The sequence below is a fragment of the Gymnoscopelus microlampas genome, assembly GCF_963454915.1.
Source record: "Gymnoscopelus microlampas genome assembly, chromosome: 5".
Taxonomy (NCBI): domain Eukaryota; kingdom Metazoa; phylum Chordata; class Actinopteri; order Myctophiformes; family Myctophidae; genus Gymnoscopelus; species Gymnoscopelus microlampas.
This window is the reverse complement of record NC_139942.1, coordinates 37,884,274-37,904,785: the sequence shown is the minus strand read 5'-3', so window position 1 is coordinate 37,904,785 and position 20,512 is coordinate 37,884,274. Positions and strand designations below refer to the sequence as shown.

At 40.7% G+C, this 20,512-nt stretch overlaps 1 protein-coding gene across 1 annotated transcript; it reads right to left on the bottom strand.

Annotated features, from left to right (window-relative positions):
• Positions 1 to 10,961: 10,961 nt before the first annotated feature.
• On the bottom strand, positions 10,962 to 19,802 carry LOC311045498 (phosphatidylinositol 3-kinase regulatory subunit gamma-like). The gene is made up of 10 exons (XM_084057387.1): positions 19,385 to 19,802; positions 15,710 to 15,821; positions 15,464 to 15,562; positions 15,054 to 15,234; positions 14,813 to 14,938; positions 14,500 to 14,642; positions 14,148 to 14,324; positions 13,759 to 13,833; positions 13,470 to 13,640; positions 10,962 to 13,173 (listed from the first exon to the last, which is right to left on the bottom strand). Exons 1-10 carry the CDS (start codon positions 19,440 to 19,442, stop codon positions 12,897 to 12,899), a joined length of 1,419 nt encoding a protein of 472 aa, XP_083913513.1. The 5' UTR covers positions 19,443 to 19,802; the 3' UTR covers positions 10,962 to 12,896.
• Positions 19,803 to 20,512: the final 710 nt, after the last annotated feature.

Sequence of the window (20,512 nt, the reverse complement as noted above, 5' to 3'; positions counted from 1 at the left end):
CTGATTTCTAACTGTAAATATATATTTTTTAACTGATTGCCACAAGTCTTCTTGACATCCTATGCAAGGTGATCTCATAACACAAAATAATCATGTTGACTTTTAGTGAAGGGTATGTGTTTTATTGTCCATTGTCCACTGAGAGAGCGATGAAGCGGGGACCCCCTCTATATCGTATAAAATTGTGTTTGAGATCAACTTTTGCTGCTCTTTTTTCCCTCTACACCTATAACTCTTTACAAAAAATAGCCGATCTAAGTTGTGAGCTTGTAGATCTGCTATTTTTGGCCAAAGTTCTCCTCAGAAAAGGGATGCTAGGGTTCAAGTGGTTAATGTAAAAAAAAAAATCATATCACACAAAGATTTGGCGGACCCCCTGTAGTAACTCTGAGGACCCCCTAGGGGTCCCGGACCCCCTGTTGAAGACCCCTGGTGTAAGGCCACCTATAAGCACATGTAGGCTACTCACTGTACTTAAGTAGCCTACAATTTAGGTGTTTTTACTTTCTTCAGTATTTACAATTTTCAATACTTCTACCCCACTACACCTCAGAGGAACATATGGTACTTTTACTCCATTACAATTGTATAAAAAACTTTAGTTACTAGTTACTTTGTAGATTTTGATTATTATTACAAAACACATTAACCACTTCAGCCAGTATTTCAACTATTTGAAAGTAGCAGATCTACAAGCTCACAACTATTTTCAAAAGATCTTTTATACATTTTGAACTTGTGAAATGGGACATTCTGCACAATGTGTAGGCCTACTTTTTTTGGTACTTTCAGTATATTGTGATGCCAATACTTTTGTACTCTTACTCAAGTACATTTTGAACACCAGACTTTTACTTGTAACAGAGTATTTCTACATTGTGGTATTGATACTACTTGTGGTATCAGTACTTCTTCCACCACTGGTTTCTGGTCAAATCTGGGTGGCTGTAGAAAATGAATAACCTGGGTGAGATTATAACCATAAACAGCAGACAGTAGTACTGTGTGTGTGTGTGTGTGTGTGTGTGTGTGTGTGTGTGTGTGTGTGTGTGTGTGTGTGTGTGTGTGTGTGTGTGTGTGTGTGTGTGTGTGTGTGTGTGTGTGTGTGTGTGAGAGAGAGAATACTGTACCCAATTCACTGTTCAGGAGTAGGTTTGCGACCATATGTCTACTAAGAGTATGTAGCAGATGGCCACACACACACACACACACACACACACACACACACACACACACACACACACACACACACACACACACACACACACACACACACACACACACACACACACATAGGGAGAGAGTGAAGAAAGTGAAAATGTAACCTGAGAGTTTTAGGAGGGAAAAAGTTTTAACTCCAAAATTCTATGTACTCCCAGTTTGTGGTAATACGAATAAATAAAAAATAGTTTCATCTTCCGTATCATACATTTACTATAGTTATTTTGCCTAAACATAAGTGGTGTCATTTCAGTGAAATGTGGGCTAGAGATGATAAATTATGAAAATAAATGTATATCTTGTGATAATTATCAGCAATTACGCTGGTTAAAAATGTCTAGCAACACAGTATGAGATGGGAATATAATGTTTTATGGTTGGTAATAATAAAGAATTTTATAGGACTGAACAGGTGAACCTCCATATTAGGACTCTTAAGTTCACACAGCACAAAGGTTAAGAAAAAAGACTCAATATAATCCAGTCTTCAAAATAAATCCACATAGATCCTGAATAATGTCAGGTATTAAAATCAACCCTCTGATTGTGGTTGACTGCAGTGTTTTGTAGTTGGTTGGCAGCGTTGTCATGTCCGCTTATTATAAGCGACTTAGGGCTTGTTTTTTTGTTAAGTTGCTAGTAAATATTGGTAGTTGGGAGTTGCTGTTTTTTGGGCTTGTCATCTAACGTTGTTTAAACCTGTGGCTCTCAAACATTTTGATGTCAAGGACCCCCCAAATTAATTGGTATTTGTCCGCAGACCCCCATCTGAAAATATTTTGTGCCAGTGACCCCCATACAAGATTTGTGTTCAAATGTAAAAAAAATATTCCAAAATATTGAGCTATTTATAAAATTAAAATGCAGATCTACTTGCTCACAACGTAATGCGACGTGTTGTGAGCTTGTAGATCTGCTATTTTCAAATAGCCGATGCATGTCGGTTTATAAAGTGCTCATGTGGCCTATAGGCTTGCTTTCATAGACCTGGGTGCTTATTTCTCTCGCAAAATCTGGCAACACTGTTGGTTGCCCTCATCCTGAATTCTCTGTCTCCTGAGAAGACCTTCATCATGGCCCGTTATCTGGGCCGAGCAATGAGCTTATTGGTCACAATTAAAAATAAGTAAGCCAATAGAAAGTTAAGCTCTGGGGCTCTGAGCTGAGCATTAACTCAATGAGCTCTGACAATCATAAAACATTATTTTATCTGTTTCAGGCTCAGCAAAGCATCTTGGGGATCTCCCTAAGATGGTTAAATCATATGTATGTCATCCCTCTGTGCTAGGAAAATCCAGCAAATTGTGATTATAAATAGTGCCCTCTCCCAAACCTAGAAACCAAAGGACCGAGACTTTGATCATGATGTACAGCCTGGAACTCAGTTGACAAATTAATTCATACATTTATTTATTGTTTGTTGGAACAGAATGTCTTTCTGAGCTTGAACTAACTATCTCTGGCTCTGACATAGACTTCATGTGTGCCAAAGAAATGCTATTTATTACATGGCCACTCTGGTATCTTTATTTAAATTTTTATGAAGATTGGAGTGAATGTTCACTAAAACTATACTTTGTTCTGTTATACAAATGAAATAACTTTTGAAAACGGATGAAATATGGTGTTATGCAAATTAGATGCAATGCAATCCATTTTATTTAATATTTTAAAGTAAAGAATTTTAAGCAACATGTTTGGCACCTAAATCTCCCAGGCATCAATGTACTGTAATAGACTTAGTGAAGATTATTTTTCCCAGTGGTGACACATGAATTGACTATCAACATTTCAAAATAGGTGCTAAGACACAGGAGATATGTGTGTTTTAACCATAGACTGTAACCACATAATGTTTTTGCAGTATGGAATGATCTGTGCTTTGCAATTCAGGGGCCTTGTTATTAGTGCCTCCTTCAAGTGTGACAACAGCCTTCTTTTTCTGTGAGCCCAAAAGGGTTAAAGAGTCTATCAGTCAGAACATCGGTTCAATTAACTGATAAAGAGATTTGAGTCAAGATCTTTCATTGGTTTGGCATCAACCCATGGTTCCATTACTAAGAGAAGAAAACAGGCTTTTATCTCTATAAAAAGAAGAACAAATTAACCCCATAGAGTACCGAAGTCCTAATGTCAAAACCACACCCCCTGGGTCATAAAGAAATGTTCCCATTCAAACATCCCATGGCCTTCTCTAAAGATCACTTAACAACTGTATAACATTTTTTTTTAAATACATGAGACCAGTCCAGGCATTTTACTTATGTGGTTGCCAAGCATAAACTGACACCAGTAAACTAATTTATTCTAAGAGGCTGAAAATAAAAGCCTGCCTACAAATCACAGACTATATCAAATATAACTAGTAAATATCATAAAAGATGCAGAGAAACCGCCCTGACAGCATGCCCGGACTCTTTTTGCCTGGACCTTTTTTATTTTTTGCCACACAGTTAAAGTTAAGTGATAAAAAAATAAACAGTGAATGGGGATTTTTTTAATGGGAACATGTCTTTATGACCCAGGGTGTGTGATTTTGACACAGCCTTCTAGTCAAGAAGATTTTCTTGCACGTTCTCCTCATGCACAATCTGCTCTGTCTGTCATAGGTTTGTCATCGCATTTGGCGTCACTGAAAGTAGGCCTATCCGTTTTGACTTTGGATTTGTTCCCTGTGCTGCCGTCTGTCTAGACAGGTGCCTCTTGTAAAACAGGTTTTAATAAGTAGGTAGGTGTTAAAAATGAATTTAAATGTAGAACTGCAGACATGCAGACTTTAGTTAACTTACTACCAGTGCGTCTACAATGGTGTGGAGCTTCTTTTTGTTGGTTTTCAAGAGGGCCAAGTTCGTTATGATTCACCTTAATCAGCTGTCCATATTCATGAGGACAGTGGAATAAGAATCCCCCATTAAAATGAACACTACAATTCAAGTCCATTTTCTTCTTGCATCATCCTTTGGGGGTGGGACGCCCACCATGTTCAATAAGAAAAGCATCATGAGATTTGAGTGAATACTGAGAGCAGTTGTTTGAGTCATATATAGAATTCCCCCAACCCTTTTCAATACCATGTCAGAAAAAACATTGTACTTGTACAGTACATGAGATGAGAGCAACAGAGACCTTTACCATGGAGGGACTTTTTGTTGGTATTTCCCTTCTTTCTTTCTTTTTCCTTTTTACATTCTATGCTATTTCCACTTTGACCATACACTGGTCTAGTATTTCCCTTACCAGTAAATGGACTTGATGGGTCACCCACAGTGGTTTGTAAATGATATGCCATACCATGTAAAAGTATTTAACTTTCAATTACACTATTGTTTTCAGTTGAGAGTTTTTTGTAAATTCTGTATTAGAGGTATTCATCCTGCTATAAAAACAGAGGGTCCTGTAAAGGTCAAAATGGTATGTAGAGCTAAATGAGCTGAAATGATGAAAGTAATTTGTGCAAACTGTGATGTCAGGCTATTTTCAAACATCCATGTTTTTACATAGATGAATACAATGTAGAAGTTGCCAGTGTTTTTGCCTCTATGGTACTAATTTTGTAGTGGTCATCCTCCTCAGTACTGGGAAAACCCATGAACTACTTACCGGTAACTCTGTTCTTAGCTGACCTCCAAATCTACGCATTACACTTCCTGACTGTTTTGTGATTAGCCTTCTGATGCCTTTGTGACATCTGCACTGGATGCTGATGATCCTAAATCCTACACTACGTTGCTGTGTTGGCCTTTTGCCTGGGTGCTTTTTAATCTTTTTAGATTGCCTTCAAACCTTGAGGGCAAATTAGTTCTGTGTTTCGTGGGAGGGCCATATGTCAGAGGTACAATCAGAAATAATTCATAGGCTAGCACAGTGATTCGTAATTTCAAGGACTCTCAATAGGATATGCATTTGGCCATGGACCCCCCATTAGATACAATTTTAGACTCTGGCACCCCAATTTAAGAACATGTTTATTTTTGGTATGATTTGATATGGTTAGTCATTTGATCCAGAATTATTCCACCGTCTAAGTACTATACTGTTGGTATAACAGTGAAACTCTGGTCAAATTAGACATTCTTACACATTCTCTAGTTGTATTTACTTGTATGTGTAATAATGGTGAAGATTATAACATCAATCATTTAGCTGGGGACCCCCGGAACCCCCTGAAGGACCCCTGGTGGCCCCCAGACCACAGGTCAAGAACCATTGGACTTGCACAGGAATTAGAGAGGGTGTTGTGCTCCAGATGTAGTTAAGAGAAGTGTTAAGGTAGTCTCCTTCTCTAAAACACACTTTGTTAGCGCTGTCCTAGAGCTACACTATAATTCCACAAATCTGCCAAAACGACCATCCACAAAGCTAGCTTGGTTTTGGGCCTGGACTGGCCTGGCATGACTTCCTGGATGTTTTGTCAGCAAACAGTGTGGGGTTATCGACTCAATGTCACCTCTCACACCAGACTGATCTCATTAGCCCATTAACTCAATCACTGCGAACAGAAACCAACAAACAAAAACAAAAAAACAGTCAATAGATGAATGGCACACAATTGCGAACACTGTGAGGTTGTGCAAGTGGAGACAAAACAACATCTTCTCTTCACATCTTATTCAGCTAGTCGCCTTATATTTAAATAGTCAATACAAATGAAGGTATGAATAATGGGACGCTACTGTGTCTTCAAAACACACTGTGCGTGCGCACGCACGCACGCACGCACGCACGCACGCACGCACGCACGCACGCACGCACGCACACACACACACACACACACTCTTTCTGCACCACTGACCCAGAGGTGAGAACTATTGATTATTCTTGTAATAGGGAATTCGGGGACTGTCAGGTTAGGGCCTCAAAGGACTGAAAACTTGCAGTGAGAGGTAGATTAAGGACACAAAGATATCTGTTTCCCTGGAGGGTATCAACTTTTATAAAAGAAAAAAATAATCTAGGGTCAGTTTTGCCATTCAGGTTGAAATTATTAGATTTGAAACATCTATGTATGGCAGAGTGAGTATACTCTATCAATTAGCTTTAAAATCAATACATTCAGAAATTAGATTCAAAGTGCAGTTAGTAATTATTATAGCCTATCTTATTCTAAATGACATATCTATAAACTCTGTTCCGGGACATCTATGCAAAGAAAACATGTTGAGGAATCAACTGCACACCAACACACTGAGTTCCCTCAGATTTCTTCAGTAAAACTCTATTTGTCTTTCATGGGTATTCCATGACATTTAGCACAATTGGCCTTGACCAATATTAGTCATTAATTGTCAAATGCAGGGGGTTTTCTGGATTGAATGTTCCATGACTAATTACAAGTATGACTCAAGTAATCAGGCAGTTTGTCGTTTTGGTGATTCTTTATCTAAAACACCAGCAGCCAAGATTTACCTTTTACTTGTAAATAAATTGTGTAAATTCTCATCTGACATGTTTAAAACATTTAGATGTCGGTATTTCCTATAACGATTCTAGGTATAGAAAACGTATTTCTTAAACGTCCATGCGTGGTTTTTCCAGGGTTTTCATGACCTTTGAAACAGGTCCATTAAATGTTACTGGTATAATTTGTGTTTCTGTGCGTGAGATCTGCTGACAATTCCAACAAAAACAACACTATTCGACAATGGGACTGTCGCCTAAATATAGGTAATATATAACCTATAATAAAAATGCTCACTTTGGTGCTATACTAAGGGAGGTACCGGTATCCAAAAAGTGGCTTTAGATATGAACACCATGAAGCTGTAGCTGAAAGCATAATGTTCAAGTCTTAACTGTTGGCCTCCAAGAAAATTATGTTGCTTGGCAGGCAACAGAATCATGAGGAACAGTTTCTCTCGTGCCTACAACACACACACACACACACACACACACACACACACACACACACACACACACACACACACACACACACACACACACACACACACACACACACACACACACACACACACACACACACACACACAGCTTTACTATGACATGTGAGCTAGTAAAAGGGGGAGAGAGAGAGAATCCCTCGAACATAATTCTGCCTCCAACATAGCAACTGCTTGGTGATTGGATGACGGAGGACGAGTCCACGCCGTCCTATTGGCTGAGCGGCTAGTGTGAAGAGAGTGGAGGCAGACGGAGACAGAGGGAAGGAGAGATGTGATTGGCTGCGTCAAAACTGAAAGCGAAAACCTCATTTTCTAAAGCCTGGGAGACATGGATGTGTGGTGGGAGACAGTTGATGGGGTATTTTAGGCGTGACTATAAAGGTAATTTATCCCTCACCGCCCCTAGCTCGGAGTTATTTGAATTGGAGAGACAGAATAACGGCAAGGAAATGTCTATGAATATAAATGAGTGACTTATCGAGAGACTGAGGGACAGTGTGTGTGTGTGTGTGTGTGTGTGTGTGTGTGTGTGTGTGTGTGTGTGTGTGTGTGTGTGTGTGTGTGTGTGTGTGTGTGTGTGTGTGTGTGTGTGTGTGTGTGTGTGTGTGTGTGTGTGTGTGTGTTACACGTTACAACTTTACTTGAGGGCACAGAGAGAGCTGTAGAAGCCAGGTTGCAGGTTCCAAGCTTTTGGATTTCAGCAAGGTTGGTTAAGATGTGCAAGGGTCACAATTAGGGTCACAAACAGTGAAAATAGCTTGTAGAGCTGGTATTTGTGGAAAAGAAAGAAATATATAAATATTTTAATTACTTTTTTATTTGTTATATTTTTTTTGCCCAAAAGTGTTTTAGTGTGGTTTTAGTGTGTGACCTTTCCAGACTGTTCTCTTCAGCCAATCAGGCTGTCTCCCTTTTGTTGACAGCCTCTCGTGCAAGAGTTTGGAGCATGAACATCCAAGAGCCCCCTCTCTCTCTTCTTTTTGTCTACATGTTGGTCTCCGTCTCCATCCCCCATTATCTCACTCTCTCTCTCACACACACACACACACACACACACACACACACACACACACACACACACACACACACACACACACACACACACACACACAAACTCATACACACAGCCCGAGGGTGACTCAGTGCCAGTACAGTCTGTCCTATCTCCAATACATCTGGTCCATCCAAGCATGCATGCATGATGCATGCTGTGGGCGGACACTCTCTCTGCTGACACAGTTTTAGAGGGGTAATCCTGAGACTGCTCTGTAGAACATCCCTTTCAGCACCTCATTAATCCCTGCCCTAGCACTGACCTTATGTGATGGTTGGGTTAAGCCTAATTTATAACATACTTTTTTGTATAACGGCGTTGCTTGCCGAAAAGTGTTAGTTAGAACAGCGGTTCTCAAAGTGGGGTCCGGGGATCCCCAGGGGTCCTTGAGGGGGTTCCAGGGGGTCCCCAGATAAATGATAGATTGGAACCAAATGGACACTTACCTGTCCGTAACTCTGAGAGTGTACAAACGGAACCAAATGGACCTATAAGGGTCCTTTTGGTTCCATTTGTGCACTCTCATAGCCATGGTCTATTCTAATAACTATCAAACTGCGGGTCCTTGGAAGAAAAAAACATTGTGAATGATCAGACACTGAGGAGCAAGCAAGTGATGTCAAATAGGGTCATCTTCATCCAGCTGTGTCCTTATACCGGTCAGCGGTGCAGGGAATGGTTTCGGTAGACACTGACCCTGAGGCCGGGAAACATAAAAAGATCGAATCATGTGGATCTCGGTGTTCACATGGGAACGGCGTTGCGACAATGTGGATCTTGGACTTCATGTGGCCAGCATGGATGTGATGGCATGTCAGTCATCTATTAGAAAAAAAGTGTCACACACTCTGGCTCCATATGAAGTTATTTTTAATTTATTGACGTTCATTCAGAACTGTATTTCTCTATCATGTCCATTAGAAATCTTGTATTAGCTTTCGACTGTATTGCATGATTATGTTATTTGTCACTGTCATTTCATTATCTGACTGACTGTAGTCACACAACACTGATATGGGGGATTGAAAAGGCCCCTTGATTGCTCTTCCCCACCCAGTCATGATTGTCTGATCCCCATCAGGTATTGGTGTGGCTATGTAAGGGACCAGTGTTTGTTACACTGCCATTTGTTCATTCTGATGAAGGCCAGCAGGCCGAAACGTCAATCAAGTTAACAGAAATTCATATTCAAGTTCATACGGAGCCAGAGTGTGCAAGTAGTCAGCACCTCACCACAGCTATTGGTGTGTGTTACCTTTTCTACTATATCTATGACATATATATGACGTATGACTCAAAATTTAGGCAAGGTTTCAGCCCGATCAGATTCCCATTGACTTCCATTATATTTTTTAAAGTATAAAATATCTGTGGCCCACTGGCAGTATGCACAGGAAATCTGCCGCTGATCGGTCCAGTGGTTTGCGAGATTATCTCCAGACACACAGACAGACAGACAGACACACAAGCAGACCCTCAGCTAGACTCCTGCTGAGCCACATCGTAAAAACATAAAAGTTGTGTATCCGTAACAACAGACCAATGTTTGTTGAATGATGTTGTTAGTGGGTAAGAACAGAAGTAATGTGAGCTGCTTGTTGCATGTTGTATATGGGATGGTTACAGTTAATATATTATTTTTCCATTATAGAATAAAATAGAATCTTTTCAGGGTTCTCATTTTCTTATTATGGGACCACTGGTGTCAAACCAAGTTTGTGATGTTCTGTCCAGCTATTATCCTTCTCAATTCCTTTCTCTGCCATCTGTCCACAGTATGAGTCTGGGAGCACTCACTCAGCTCATCTCATCGCCAGGATTATCACCACCAACCCAAAGCTAAGCCCACTGGATGACAGCGGCCTCATCGCACACAATTTTAATATGGGTTAGTTATCTGGTAGTGATTAGTTCTCCAGCTTGTTCTAAAATTATCTGTGCACTCACACATGATCACACACCTCCTCGATTATGTCTTGTCATCTACGGCTGGGCAAAGAATCACCAATATTTTTCACTAAATACTGATATTGTGACAAACTTATTTGTAGTAAGGACTATTGGTCCTTACACAAAAACCCAAGTGGGTAAAGGCAAATAATAAAACCGCTTCAGAAAATGATATCACTTTACCGTAATGTTACCTTTAAAACCAGGACAACAAGAGCAATACTGCCATATTGTTATATCCAATAATCCCAGAATATATCTAGTATCATATCACAATATCAATACCTTGTCATCTAACTCTTAATTGGCTGAGAGTATCATGTGATAAGTGAATTTGTATACTGTGTACAGTATATAGCTTTTATTCCCAGGTGCATTAATAAGCTTGCATTTCAGTGCTCTGTAGCTAGAAATAAGTTGGTGTAAATTAAAATGAGCTAACTTCTAGGGCTACCCTCAACTAAAGAAATTCCTAGTCGACTGTTAGTCATATGAAATTATTGACTAATCAATTAGTTGATTTAATCAACAAATCTGTAAAATTGTGTTTGCTGCTTTTAATCTTGCACCAGTCTTTTTTTTAGGTTGGTGAGGTTGAGAACTGAGCATTATAATGTTGAATTTCACAATGACTACTCGCTGTGGAACTGATCCTACAAAGTTTTAGTCGACTAAGCCTAAACCATCCAAACAATTAATCGGGGGGGGGGGGGGGTGGCAGCCCACACATGATTATTTTGTAAAACGTGTTGCACATTAGTAACATACTCAGACAATGCAAAACTGGCTATGCGCAATGCATAGCTAATATAAAAAAACAACAACCTGGAAACATGTACTATTAAGTTGACAAAACCCTCATCAGTTTATTGTCTTTCAGCAAGAAAAGGTCAGAATCTCACATTGCTTAGCTTCACCCAAGGAGTTTCCTCAATCCTCTAGTGGAGTTTTTCATAAGAGAGGTTAAAACACCTTCCGTCAAACAACCACAAAAGCGAGTTTTACAGTTTCTCCATACAGAGTATCTATTGTCCTCAAACTTGAAGAATGTGCCAAGATCAACATGGATTCATTTCCTCTTAACCACTTAAACCCTATATACTTCGTTGTACGTCAAATAGCGAACATAGCAGATCTACATGCTCACAACGCGTCAAGTTATGAACTTGCAGATCTGCTATTTTCGCCAAATGTTCGCCTATTATGACATGCCCAGAATAGGGACGCTAGGGTTCATGTGGTTAAGCTATGTAGGCTGCATGTCATGAAAAACATTCATAGCTTGAGCAATGCCACAGTTCAAGTAATGGAGGCAGGATACTCCCGGACCTCTGGCAGTTCACACAAACAGGAAGCCTCTTTCATACGTTGCTGCACGATGGTGTCGCTCGGCGAAAATAACTTGGTTGTCACGCGATTCTAAGCGTGAAAATCTGTTATCTTCGACGATGGCCACCGTCGTGCGACAAAGTATAAAATTAGGCTTAAGAGGTCACATCATACCTACGCCACCAAAGAGAGTGCATTTTTGTGGCGAATGTCAACCTCTCATAACAGCATCACCGTCAACCACCACCACCATCATCATCATCAAACGCTGCAACAAGAGAAATACTGTTGGATTGCACTTTCTTCAAGCTTTCATCTTCTGTGGCCTGTTTATAGAAAAAATATATATAGAATACAAAAAGCTTATACTTCTTTGAGTAACAGAATATACCATACAGTACAGTACTTCAGATTATGGTTTGATCAGCACATCAGCAGGTGTACACGAATTGCCCCTCCTCACCCAAACATAATTAACCACTTGAGCCCTATATACTTCGTCGTATGACGAATAGCGCCAATAGCTGATTTACAAGCTCACAACGTTGTGAGCTTTGTAGATCGGTCATTTTTTCTATTTTAAAAAACTTTCGCAAATTTTCCTCCTATAATGACATGCCCAAAATAGTGACGCCAGGATTAAAGTGGTTAAGGGTCGACAGGGATGTACTTTTGTTCACTAAAAAGTGCTTTGGTCAATGGGTATAATATTGAGTATGCTTTCACAATGGTATTCTACAGGATGTTAATGCTACATAATAATCCACTGTGTGTGAATGTTATTAAGAAAGTGGCAACGTGGCCAAGCGCCACCACAGGCGTACACGTGTTCACGTGTGGCCTTTTTGCCCCACCAAAATGGTTTGGTCTGTCAAACCTGTGTGACAGAATCATGTTCTGTACAGCACCATTTTATTCTCTTGAACACACAAATTCTTCAGCAACCCAATATATACATGACACATTCAAATTTCTCACAATCTAATATAATCTATCCAGGGCCAAGGACGGGGTCATCTGCAACGATGTCAGCGATGTCAGTACTTTTGAGCTATCCAAATGTAAAAAGTGGAAGTCAAAAGAAAGCGTAGCACCCGACATGAGTCAGCATATTTTCATGTGTGTGTTTAGTTTTTTGTTTTTAACATCCCCGTTGCGAAGACGTCCATTAAAACAAATGGTTTATGGAGTAAAAAATATCTCGTAAAAAGACAAACAGTCTCATTGAATGGAGAAAAAAAAAGAAATAGGAAAAAGAAATTCAAGCTGACATTCAAGTTCTGGTCCCTGCTTCAATCTTGTGAAATCACATTCACAAAACCCCGCTGGAATCACTCTAGTGCAAATTTCACACATTCCTCTCAGCCGACAATGCCCCATCGATGCAGTACCGCTCGTAGGATACAGTAAACATGTCCTTTTGTCTGTCCGTCTTGTCTTGACTACATTTCTGGAGCAGCTGGCGGGAGCCCCGCTGTGTGTTTTGGAGTCTGTAAGAGTTTGTGTTCCTCTGCGCGCTGGTGAGAGGAGGTTGCTGGGATGCTGCCGTGTACTGGGTGCATCAGTCGTACGTCCAGAGCGTCGTTGTGTTGTACTAGGGAGTTCAGCCGATAATGCAGGACGAGCTCTTTCAGCGAGCAGTGGACGTCGTATGGCTCTGCGAAGCCATATCCATGTGGCGTGCTGTAAATCATACAATGCTTCACTTCGTCCTTCACGCTGAAAAGAGAAAACAAACTTGTTAGTCAGTTAGTGTCAGCGTTTTTAACCACTTAAGCCCATATTTTATACTTCATCATATATTATGACGTTGTCGTACGGAAAAAGCCAATCTACAAGCTCACAATGAGCTTGTAAATCTGCAATTGTTTCGTATTTTGCCAATTTCTTGCCTATAATGAAATAGGGACGCCAGTTTGAAAGTGAATGATTGCACTTTGACATATGAATACAAAGAAATAGCATTTTTGTATTTTATTAGGCATATATTGTTAAATATGTGCTGTACTACTCACACAACAGAGCAGGCGTAGCATCCCTGTTTGCTGCTCTCGCGGATCAAGAAAGTTCCACAAGCTTTTCCCTGGAGCATCTCCTCGGCCTGTGTCCGGCTCAGTTCACCGACAAACCAGCTTGCCTCATCGTGGTGTGGCAGCTTCTCCTCATCTCCCTTCAGCACGTAGGTGCTGCAAAGGCAACCAGGATATTCTTTAAAAAAATGCTTTTAAATTATTTCGTATTCCATTTGCCATGTCACACTTTGGTTGTGACGTCTACAGTAGATGGCATTAAGTGATGACTTACTCATCTAGACTGTCGTGCGGGATCCCCAACCAGTCATTTATGCGTTTCTGCCGTACGCCTTTGTGATTCAGCCAGCTAAAATCCAATAAAATCACAGAGGGAAAGGAAGAACATTGTAAGTTTTAAGGGAATATAACACTAAACTCTTTTTATGAGCAGATAATTACCACAAACACCAAGACAGAAAGTCTCAGATATTAAATTAAATTGTCGTTTTTAATGTAATTGTATGTGCGTCATTCATGGGTGTGTTTTTGTGAGGCCCTAATCTAAGATGATTTTCTATCATTTCGTGATAGACAATAAAACATTATTTTAATCTTTGAATCTTCCTGAGCATTATCTTCCAATCCCACGATCCCACATCATCTCCTGCTGGCAGGACTCACTTGAGATACTGGTCTCTGATGTTGCGTAGCTGCATGAGGTCAGGACGCAGGCTGTTTATCTTCCTGTCCGTCTCTCTGTAGTCCTCTACCTGGGACCTCAGGTCCTCCTCCAGATGGACTTTACTGTCATAGATCTCCCCAAGACGACACTTCAGCTTCTCGTAGTTAATCAGGAAACTAAAGGAGGAGGTTAGAGGGCAGAGGTCACTATAGGGGTTAGGGTACGGGTTTAACTCTTGGGAGACGTGGTAGAATTATGGCTTGCTGCACATGTCCCGCGATTGAACTACCTTTAAAATGTGTCTACAATTAGACGGGGACATTTACTTGGGAGCGTGACAGAAACAAGTACCTCTCGAGGTCCTTCTCTGCTCCCTCAGATTGATTGTTCCTCTCAAACTCCTCTCCGTAGCGCTCCTGCTCGCGACACTGCTCCTCAAAGATCATCATTGTCTCGTTGAAGGCCTCGATTGCTGTTCTCTTCATCTGAATCTCCTGCGTCACAGTGAATAACCATCAGAGATCTCACCACACTTCGCCTTGACAATTTGATGTTAGCATGGACATTCTCTTGACATGTTCTCATATATTTAATAAAGATTTGATTAACATGCTAGCATTCAGCATCTCCAAAACAGAGCTAATTGGAAGCAGTTTTTTTTTACCTGTGAGGTCTTTGTGAAGGCTTCATAAAGACGGTCAAACTCCTTCGATTTATCTTGATACTGACAGTGGTACTCCTTCAGTTTACGCCCTGCGACATCGACACTGTCCTCCTTCACCACTTGGTCCTGACAAAAACAAAACACCCCATTCAATCTTACCTATCGAAATTGTGTTGTTCCCCTTATTTGCTTAAATTCATATTGAAGTTATTTTGTTTGTTGCAGGTTTATATTTACTAACCTGTCGGAAGCGTGAAACAGGGTGGGTGAGCATCAGGTCCAGTGTGGCATTGTACTCCACCAAGGGATGATGCTGGTAGTGCCAGATGAGCTCCACCACAGAGCCAAATGTCAGGGGGTCGGAGAAGCCATACTTGTTCTCGCGGTGGTAAATCTTAATGAGCTTGTTGTGGCCATCTTTCCTGAGAAGGTGAACAAACGCGAGAGGTCATGCAACGGAAAGATATGTGAGATAGATATGTGTAACAACGATGTGACCTCAATGACTCTGACACTTAACGAATTTCAACCTGATGTCCTTATTTTGGGCATGTCATTATAGGCGGGAAAAAAATACAATTTAACATTATGTGTTAACACAAGCATAAGTATATATTAAGTGGTTATGGTTGATCTGTGTGGTAGGCTTACCGCAATGTCAGTGTGAAGTCCCCTTGCGTCTTCGTGGAGGCGTCACGCACCAGGAATGCGCCATCAGGCGTGTCTCGGAGCTTCTCATTGACTTCATCCCTTAAAGGTAAAAATAACAAAAGGCGGTTACAAATCAAACACAGACCACTGGCGAGATAACCCGACGAAACAAAACAAAGACAAACACTGAGTCAGCAGCGGCCGCCACTGTTTGTTGAGGAGGACTGGTGTGGTTAGATTCCTTACCTGGTTATATCTCCCCAGTACCACTCGGCGTCCTGCAGTGAATACACGGGTGGAGGAAGGCAGTTGTTGTTCATGTTGGAAGACGCTGGCTTTGTTGACCGAGGAGGGAGAGCTGAGGTTTAGAGATAGGGAAAGCAGGAGAGAGGTGGAAGAGAGATAAGGAAAGAAAGGCAAAAGGATCATTATGGCCGTTTCTGAGAAAGAGGTCCACCCTTAACTGAAATATATTGATCTGCTTGAGATTGCTCAAGTGAAGTTCTGCAAACATGACCCCTTATGTTGCTGGGACCTTCTTGGACACAATGTGTGTGTGTGTGTGTGTGTGTGTGTGTGTGTGTGTGTGTGTGTGTGTGTGTGTGTGTGTGTGTGTGTGTGTGTGTGTGTGTGTGTGTTTGCTTTCTCTATTCCATCCCTGCCTGCTTTCTCAGGAGCCACATGTGCATGCGCGTGTGCGCGCACACGCACACACACACACACACACACACACACACACACACACACACACACACACACACACACACACACACACACACACACACACACACACACACACACACACCCCTTGCTTGATGAGGCTTGTCACAATCTCCTGACAAGCCTGGGCATGTCTCCAACTGATGTCATTGACCAAGTCATTATCAAGATCATGCATGTACTGTATCAGTCAAGTGCAGCCAGCTGTGACAGTAAAGTAACTAAATATTAGAAATGCATGTTTGCCTATTTCGTCTATGGTCGATTTTTTTGCCACCAAATCAACTATACTAATTCATATGCAATAGTCTATTTCAATATATATGCTACTGTAAATGTCACCACGTAAATCCCTATCTAAGCTTTTGAAAAACACATTCAGACTTGTCTTACAAAAAGTATCCTCGTTCCTCGCAATTCCAAAATCCTCATAGTTTTTCGATTAACCTTTAAAACAAAACAAAAAGTGCTGACTCCAAGTAAAACAAAAAGTGCTGACTCCAAAAGACGTAGGCCTAGAATATGCTACAACAACCACTAAGCAAATCACTTCGGAGTATAATGTTGTATATTCTCCCGTCGTACAACGGTGTCGCACATCCAAAGAAAAATATCAGATCTACAAACTGTATTTATGGACACACGATACACTGTCGTACGAGGAAGTAGGCTATAATAAAGCGAGCTGAATCAGGCTTTTGGCGTTTTCCAAAAAATGAAAAAAGAGCAAAGAGGCCAAACCGCATCAAGAGGAGGTGAGAGGGCCGATATATTTCACTGCAGGACAAAAGTGCCTTTCATGGGGCCGTTAGCAGAACCAGTGGTGGAAAAAGTACTCCATGTTTTTACTTAAGTAAAAGTATCAATACTGCAATGTAGAAATACTCGTTACAAGTAAAAGTCCGGAATTCAAAATTTACTTGAGTAAAAGTACAGAAGTATTGGTATAAAAATATACTTAAAGTACAGCACAGAAGTAAAAGTACTCATTGTGCAGAATGTCCCAGTTCATAAGTTCAAAATGTATAAAAAATCTTTTGAAAATACCAGATCTACAAGCTCACAATGCGTCGCAAGCTTGTAGATCAGCTATTTTCAAATGGCCAATATATATAGGGCTAAAGTGGTTAATGTCTGTTTTGTGATAATAATCTAAATCTGCAAAGTAACTAGTAACTAAAGCTGTCAAATAATTGTAGTGGAGTAAAAAGTACAATATTTGCCTCTGAGATTTATATAGTGGAGTAGAAGTACAAGTATAGGAAATACTGAAGAATACCAGAAAAATTTACTTAAGTACAGTACTTGAGTAAATGTACTCAGTTACTTTACACCACTGGTAGCAGAACACAGGAGCAGCCTCAGAGAGGAGAAAATGTGGCTTTCTCCGTCCGTCCGCTCTCCCCTTTTTTTCTGACCTTAAAATAAACAAAAGGCAGGTGCAAAGGCACCGTGGAAGCGCATAAAACGCTCCTAAACTCAGCAAAAAAATTCCATCTGCACACCTATCCTTCCTGAGTGCTGCTGCCCAAAGAAAACCACACCGGGGGCCAAAACCCACATGCACATGAAAGCTGCTCTGCACCTGGACACAGAAAAGAGCCATAATACTGCTGGCTGGCCTGGGTCTGGTCTGGATCACAACTTTTTTTCTGAAGGATCAATCACACAGTACAGTAGTCCACTTTTACTGTGCACTGCTTTGAAGGCAGTCCATACACAGCAGGTCATATGGCCAATAGCTATAACAATATCTCATATATAGGTCCTGGACTTGTGTTATCATGGCCAAATTGGCCAATTATCCTATGATATTATTGGACATAACACCAGACCAGTCCAAGGCCCCCTATTCAAGTGCTGAATGGAGATGTTATAATAATATCTCAAATGCATGTGCTACAGTGTAACATGACATTTGTGATGAGGAATGCGAAGAGACATTACACTATCTCAAATGCATGCACTTTATAGGCTATTTGTTGCATGAAAATGGTGAAGAGATATAGGCAACGGTGAATGGTCAAGACATATTATAACCTTATAATAATATATCCCGACTCAAATGTATGTGTCAGCCTACATTGTTGCATGATGAAAATGGTGGAAAAGAGAAATATATGGTGACTGGTTGAAGAGATGTTAGCTATATTATAATAGCTAATAGGCCTGTTTATCTGATATTTCTCATGCGTTTACATTGTTGCATGAAAATAAATGGCGAAGTTGTCAACTGCACATAATGTGAGATAAAATATCAGATTTAAGTCATGAGACTGGGACTGTCTGGTCCAGTTTGCCTGTAGCCTACTTTTCAAAGCCAAATGAGCCACGGTCGGGTCTGCAGGCTGCAGGCAAAGCAGGAGAACAAAGCAGTCGTTTCATTGCGGCATCGTATTAATGCAACTCCCAACACTAATTAACAACCGTCTACACACACACAAAAAAGACCCAGCGTTCGAAATACAGCTCGTATATATTCATGTTAGACTAGATTGTTTTGTGAAGAAAAAGATGCACTATTTGTTTTCCTCCAAGTTTCACACTAGATGTGATGACAGCACAAAGAAAGAAACAGCGCAAAGCTTCGAGTTCGTGCATTACAGTCCGATCGTACCAGAGTGTCGCTCGCCCCAGGAAAAAGGAAAAAAATAACAGATCTACAAACAAACAAAAAAAGATCTACAAGCTAACAACACGTCGCATCGCGACGCGTTGTTAGCTTGTAGATCTGTTCTTTTTTCTTTTTTTTCCCCAGCGAGCAACACTGTCGTACGGCTGGAGTATAAATTCGGCTCTCAAGACCCACTGCGCCTTCCTTCCTTCGTCCTGAAGGGTATTACGTAATCGGCAAGTGAATTGCGCTATGCATGCAGGGTTGCCATGTCCCCTTATTATAAGCGACTTTGGGCATCTTTTTCTGTAAAGTCGCTTGTAAATATTGGTGGTTGCGTTTTTTTGGGCTTGTTTCTTAAGTGTAGTTGCTTATTTGGGCTTGTTTCCTAATGTTGTTTAAACTAGTGGTTCTAAAACATTTTCATGTCAAGGACCCCAACTTAATATGTATTTGTCCAAAGAGAACAAATAATAAAAAATATGATCATGCAAAAATAATAAAAAGACATGTTTGAAAAGCAAAACAAAACAATTAGTTATATTGTGCACAGATCATCAGACAATGGCTGCAGAGACTAGTCCTACCTGGGGCTGCTTGATCCATTTCGACGTAGAAGAATAAAACTTCGGGAGGATTAAACATTCCGTTATAAAAACAAAAAAAGCTAAACAAAATAATATTCCCAAGATTGGTTGTCCCCCTCCAACGTTTCGATGCACGAAAAATAGAGAGCCGTTCTTTTGCAAAAAGAAGGAGAAAAAAGAATCGACCTATTTTAATAGGATCGGAGACGCCACGTACTGTAGGCTATACGCCAGTACAACAATAGACTTTGATGACAACAAGAAAAATGACTTGATTCGGATTTGAGAAAACGTCCCAAACTCCAAGCGTGTTCTCTCAACATAACTCGGGGCTAAATTGTTCTAAGTGGAAAAGATTGTCATGATCCGTGCCGTGCCGTGCCGTGCCGTGTCAGACTGTGCACGGCCCACGGTGCAACGAAGCTCTACTTTACTTCATCTAGGAAGTGCACACAGACTTTAAAGGGCTGTCCGATCTTGGGCAGATCCAACCTACCGTCAGACGAGGGGGGTTTCCCCCTTTGAGATATATCTTTTTATTAAACACACAAAAACGATCGAATGTAGGACACGGTTTGATATTTAAGTGACAAAATGTCGTATTTATTCCAAAATTGCACAGCAAGGTCGTATGGTATATTATCATTAACAGATACTTACAGAGTATTAGTTTAGTAGTCTTTTGCCCCCCCCCCCCCCCCCCTAAAATGTAATGGTACATTCCAGGTCGTCTCATTCAACTCTTCTCAAGCTGCACTGTAACTGCTGAGAAACTCGTTACATTGTATGAATGGAAACACTGAAGCCAATTATAATAACTTTTCTTTCCAAATGATCATGTATAAACGTTGAATAAGTAATTATAACTGATTGGCATGAAAGGGCGTTTGTTTTTTTTCTTTTGCTTTCGCCATATATTGTTTAAGGCATTGCTTTTCTGATATGAATTTTACCAAGGCCTACATCATGAAACTAACCAGTTCAGTATCCTTGTGGTTAGATGTCCACTCTTGAGACTGGGAGGTCAGGGTTCAATCCCCGGCTGAGTCATACCACCAAAGTCTATAAAAAATGGTACCCAACCCAATGCCTTCCTGCTTGGCATTCAGCATCAAGGGTTGGATTGGG